At 37.8% G+C, this 5,732-nt stretch overlaps 1 protein-coding gene across 1 annotated transcript; it reads right to left on the bottom strand.

The window, feature by feature from the left end:
* Nucleotides 1-217: 217 nt before the first annotated feature.
* Nucleotides 218-3,974, bottom strand: gpx7 (glutathione peroxidase 7). Its single transcript, XM_035653313.1, has 3 exons — nt 3,777-3,974; nt 1,437-1,698; nt 218-740 (listed from the first exon to the last, which is right to left on the bottom strand). The coding sequence occupies exons 1-3, from the start codon at nt 3,906-3,908 to the stop codon at nt 577-579; spliced, it is 558 nt and encodes a 185-aa protein (XP_035509206.1). The 5' UTR covers nt 3,909-3,974; the 3' UTR covers nt 218-576.
* Nucleotides 3,975-5,732: the final 1,758 nt, after the last annotated feature.

Consider the following 5,732-nt stretch of genomic DNA (forward strand, 5'->3'; position numbering starts at 1 on the left):
CAAAAGTTATTCTCGAGAAACATTAGAGATAACACTATTTCCGATTGGGAAGGCTTTTACCCCAACCGCGATCAGAAAGGGAATGTGTGTAAAACAATACAGAATGAGTACTTTTTAATTAGTACTTATTACTTATTACTTATTAGTAATTAAATTCTCAACATATATATAAATATTAAATACAACAGTGTAAAATAAACTTAAAAGCAAGGCATCATTCTCATCACAGTAAACGTTTATTCTACAAATCAGAATGAACAACAAACCAAACACGTAATCCACATGACTAACAAATAGGGAAAGAGGAGCTCTTTGGCTTACAGCTGCAGACCTAAGATATCATACATCTGATATATAAAACTTGACATTACAAACATAGTGGTGTTTCATCAGTGCTTTCAGAAAGCAAGTTCAGTAAAAATTTGCTTTCACTATGTGTCTTGAATTGAATGGTTTGTTCTAACAAAGTCTGATTGTACGAGCAAAATGAATGTGTTCAGTTCATCCCTTTGGATCATGTACCAATACATTTAAATATCATACTGCAGAACACTAAAGGGTTCCTTTAACAGGAGGTTAAAGCTCTTCTTTCTTCTTCAAGATTATCTGCCGCACCATTTCAGCAATTTTGGGTCGGATTTCTTTGACAGAAACTTTTGGTCCCCACGCATCCACTACTTTGCCATTTACATCAATTAGATACTTCCAGAAATTCCAGTCAGGCTCATGCCCGGAAGACTCTGCAGAGGATAAGAGAAGTATAATAAGTTGAAGCCTTCACAATTTAAAAACATTCTTTCAAACTACAGTGTGTTTCCCTTTAGGAGCCTGAAATTGATGTTTATGTTAATGCCAACGTACCTACCAGCCTACCTTATTCACAGCAGCCATTTTGATCCCATTCGGGTCAAACAGAGTCAGTCTGCTATTGTGCATGCTGGCTAACAGGAAAGGCTCTGTTACACTACATGGAATGAAATCTTAATTAGTGTCATCGGTAATACCTGTGTTTACCCTACTACTTCATGTCAAACTGGCTGCAGTGAAACAGGTCTGTTGGGTAAAAGGGGGCGTGACAATGGGTGTGAATGCACATGGTCGCAGCTATTGCGCATTTGCACTTCCTTGGAAGTCTCACTTTTTGGCATTGACGTCCCTCCCAACAAAGCAGACCAGCACAAATAAGATCTTTCCCTGTCATTAACACTGTAATACCTCTGTGGATGATTTCACTATATATACTGTATGTATTGTCCATATTCTGTTATTTGTGTCATTTTATACTTTCTGAATATCTAACATTTTCCTCATAATGATGTGTTCCACTGTGTTAATTAGAAACTTGGTCGTCTTTTAAGCTAATTTGTTTAATGAAGAATCATTTGACCCAGGAACAAGCTCACACAAGTGCACCAACAACATACCGCCTCACTCACCAACAAGGTACTTGTACACATTGTTGGCCCCGGTTCCGATGACAGCGATTTTACTGAACAGAGGGAAGGAGACGCCGTAGACTCTGCGCACAAAGCTGTCGATCTCCTTGTCGCTTCCGGGCTCCTGCTGCCCAAACTGGTTGCAGGGGAAGGCCAGCACATTGAAGTGATACGGCCCAAAGTCCCTCTGGAGCTGCTGCAGGTCTTTGTAGTGTTCCTCAGTGAAGCCACATTCACTGGCTACATTCACCACCAGGGATACCTAAAGCCACAGACATGAAAACCCTGCATTAACAATCTCCGACAATCACAAAACATGGTTTAAAACAAACAGCTGTTTAAATCCCTGAATGAGAAAAAGAAATACACAACATGCTTTGTGCACACCAACTGTTAGTTGTTTTAGCTTGTGTTTATTAGATATGACTCAAGAAGACAGGTTATATTTCTAATGCAATAGGTGATGTTGTTGTGTATGACCGTTGTTGAGTGAGCTTTGTTGCGCATGTAACCACACCCATACAGTGATGTCACAGTGTGCCGACACACCCTGATGTACGTCAATGCAGCAACGTTTTCTGCTTACTGGTTGAGATATTTCAGTGGATCACGTGTAACCATCCTCTTTCTAAGAAATCATTTTCCAGGAGTTTTTCTGACAATACAGGAAAGCACTTGCCCACATAGTTTACAAGAAGGCCTGGTATTGACAAATTTCCCACAGTTTTATTCCTCCTTTTTTAATGAAGTGATGCAGGTTCATTACAGGTAGGTGGTCAGCTGACCATTGTTCTCACCACAGCAGCGTCTCCGATGATTGGACTACAGTTTACTACAGTTTTCCTCTAACCCAGGTGTACATAGGCAATCTGAGGGGATAAAATACATTTAATGTGTCTGATCGGATCAGTGCTTTGGTTTACCTTTTTTATCCTAAGTGTTAGTGTAGGGATAGACCTGTGCAGGTGGACAGCATAGAAACAGCTGAGGATGTTAGTGCAGGTTAATACATGTCACAGCTTCGTGCCTCAGCTCACAGTCAGTAAGGAGGAGTCTCTGCACAGGACGGAAGAGCAGCTCATCACTGCAAAAGTAAGCACATGCACCCTTTGATTTATTAATTCCATTTAGTAGGATGACAGACTGACAGTTTGATGATCTAATGATCTAGTGCTGACATCTAGTGTCACGATGAAGCCACTCCATGAGTGAGATGTATCTGACCATCCTAAAGAGATCCTAAAAGGAAACCAAATCCTTTACAACAGTACACTACATATAAGATGTTTAGTACTGTGAGTAACTCGATGTGGTAATTGTGAGGCTTTGGAAGCATCTGTGAAAGAGACCCTAACTGGAGACATTAGGGAGGATTCATATTTTCTAATATTATTATTAATATTACCACTCTTTTTACTTTTTTTTATGAGTTTATCTTGACAGCACAGGACAGCACTTGCTTACTACAAACTGTGGCAAGCCATTGGTGGTCATCGTTTAAGTAACACTCTGTGTTAGCTTGCATTCGTAGCGGGCTTGGCTGTTCTCATCTTCTCTAACTGTAACATTAATCCGGCCACAGCACAGGCTAAAATACAATTCAACTTTTCCAGCACAACAGAGATTATTTCCTGGATATTTGGTCATTTTAATCAATTTCCAGGTGTTTCCATGACTGGAAAACTAAAATTCCAGGTTCTCCAGAACGGATAGGAACCATGTTTGAAAGGTGTTTACGGGAGCATCCTTAGAGGCTCTGCTTAAGATTTAAAAGACTTTACAAATGTACAATTCGAACAAGATTATAAGATTAATATTAAAGATTTAAATAATAAAGTTCCCTTCTACAGCCATATGAATATTGTGCTGCCTGCAAATAAATTAACATTTTTCTTTCCTGTCATGATGTATATGAGCAAAACTTGCAATAAAGAAAAGCCATGATAGGTAGAAACCAAATCGTGCATATTCTGCTTTAATGAGTGAAATCTGCAGTAGCTACAGGTAGTGGACTGTTCCAGCCTATTGGAGGCGGACTAATCCGGTCTAGTGATCCGTACCTTGTCTGAATAAAACTCTACGGAGCTGCTGCAGCTGCAGGCCTCTTGCCACGTAGACCAGCGGGACAACATGATGGGACACCCCCCCGAGCAGGCTACACTCAAACTGATCCACAGTCAGGCAGCTGTACTATGTTATTACATCTACACACATAATGTTAAACGAGACAGGTAAGAAATAAACATGCCCATGCAGCATTCACTGACACCGCAGAGAGGCTGGTTGGAGGAAAAAGGACCCTCCAACATCACGGATACGAACTCTAACGTTAAAACTTACCGAACCCCGGTATTTTTCCAGGGACACTAACTTCCCCCTGCTGTTCACCACTTTAAAGGTGTATAAATCTTTCTGTTTGCTCTCAGTGAGGCTGAATAAAATCAGTAACACGGCGAGCGCTCCGGGAAGCATCTTTTCAGTCAGACTGCCAACGCAACAGCAGCGGAACTCCTTCCAACTCCTGCTGGTCTCCTCCGTCCCGACCAGAGACCGAAAGGACGGACAACACTTCCGTCACTTACAAAATAAAAGCCTTGTTGAACAATGAGTACAATGTCAAAAAATATCATTTTGTCATAAATTACTTCAAAATAAGTTGTTTTTTTTCCGTAAGTCCAAAATATTCTATCATAAATATATTATTCTAAAATAAAAAAAAATATATAAATTAAAATGATGACTTAAACGAGTGTGAAAAAAGTTAAAAGTATGATTAAATAAATACAATATGTGACATATCAAGTCAAAAATCATGAGCTAGTAAGGCAAAATGTGTAATTTTGACTCTCTGTCTCAAGTTTTGTAAATATCCCTAATTTTGTATGCACTATAAATTTATATTTTTTCTTTAATTTTGTTTTATTGTTAAAATACAATTATAAAACACAACTTAATGGTTTATTTTTTATTCACAAATAAACAAATTTGTTTCTGTATTCATTTTTCATTTATCCTTGTTATTAAGCATCCCCACACATTTGTGTTTTGTCGTAATTATGAGATAGTAGGGAGTTCTGACCTATTAGGTCTGTCTCAAAATTATGAAGTCTAGTGTTTGAAAGTATTTTTTTACTTACTATGTCATAATTTTGACCTACCGTGAGTATTTTTTATTATTCAAACTTTTCATCAGCCTTATTTTTTTTTGTTTAGTAGTAAAAACCTGTTTATTATTGCGGTTTAATTTCCAGAGATAATGACCATTGATTAACAGTCAAGCAATCCATGATCCAGAGTTATCTGTGGAGGCTAAGGCTTGTTGGATGACTTCCATTTCAATTTAAATGGCCCTAAATAAAATAGAATTTGGCAACCCACAGTGAGCTACAAGCATTTAAAAGCCTTTAAATGGCTGTGAAAGTCCTTTTCATCGCAACCGGTGTTATTTTGAAGGCGTACTGGATAGAGAAGAGCTGGAACTGGAACAAAAACTTTTCCACCTCTCACTTGCAGCTCATTAGGCAAATGAAGGCAAGCACGCCATGGCCTACTTCTTTTTCTAGAGGAAAACAAATGAACACAAGCCAACAGTACAGAACAAAACCCAAATTTCTGTCCTCTGTATGAGACGTTTTCACAAACTGGGTCTCACTGGGGATTTAGGCTATGTCACATTCAGACAATAATTACACAGACTTCAGACAAGGTATATTTTGGTTATATCTTGTGTTCTGAAATGTAGTTTTGGTTTGAGCGAATGGCCTACATACTGTATGCCAAAATAAACAAATAACCCCATGAAGAGTGTCATTTATTTCTTGTTGCATTGCACAACACAGTATCCAGATTCTAAAACAAAGACTATGCCAATAAAGATGTATTTACGTGGGAACATTTTTGTACACAGTAAAAGGACGGATGTTTATTTGACCAAAACATCTACATAGAACATAATGAAGTGGTGAAAAATATACAAAATGAGACTTAACTTTAAACTCTTTAATTCATTTCCAATTTTCCAAACTTACTCATTATTCTTGTGAGTAACCTTCACTCTCCATGTAGGAAGAAAGTGCTTATATAGGATACAAAACGTGGAGTTAGTCTGTAACAAAAACATATTTTTTATAATTTAAAATAAGTGCTTATGAAATCATAATTAGCCTAGTTGTAGTAGAAATTATTTATTATTCATTACTTTTTACTCTTGCAATACTATGACTTTATTCTCGCAATATTATGACTTTATTCTCGTAATGTTACGACTTTATTCTCGTAATATTACGTCTTTGTTCT

Source organism: Morone saxatilis, unplaced genomic scaffold, assembly GCF_004916995.1.
Source record: "Morone saxatilis isolate NCDOM2014 unplaced genomic scaffold, NCSU_SB_2.0 Contig12, whole genome shotgun sequence".
In the NCBI taxonomy this organism is placed as follows: Eukaryota; Metazoa; Chordata; class Actinopteri; family Moronidae; genus Morone; species Morone saxatilis.

What these genes read in the sequence shown, in the direction of transcription:
- gpx7 (XM_035653313.1), bottom strand. Translation starts at nt 3,908, where the DNA reads ATGCTTCCCGGAGCGCTCGCCGTGTTACTGATTTTATTCAGCCTCACT. An exon ending in TGGAAAAATACCGGGGTTCG is followed by an intron (nt 1,699 to 3,776) that starts GTAAGTTTTAAC and finishes CTGTGGCTTTAG; the next exon opens with GTATCCCTGGTGGTGAATGT. An exon ending in TGTGTACAAGTACCTTGTTG is followed by an intron (nt 741 to 1,436) that starts GTGAGTGAGGCG and finishes TATCCTCTGCAG; the next exon opens with AGTCTTCCGGGCATGAGCCT.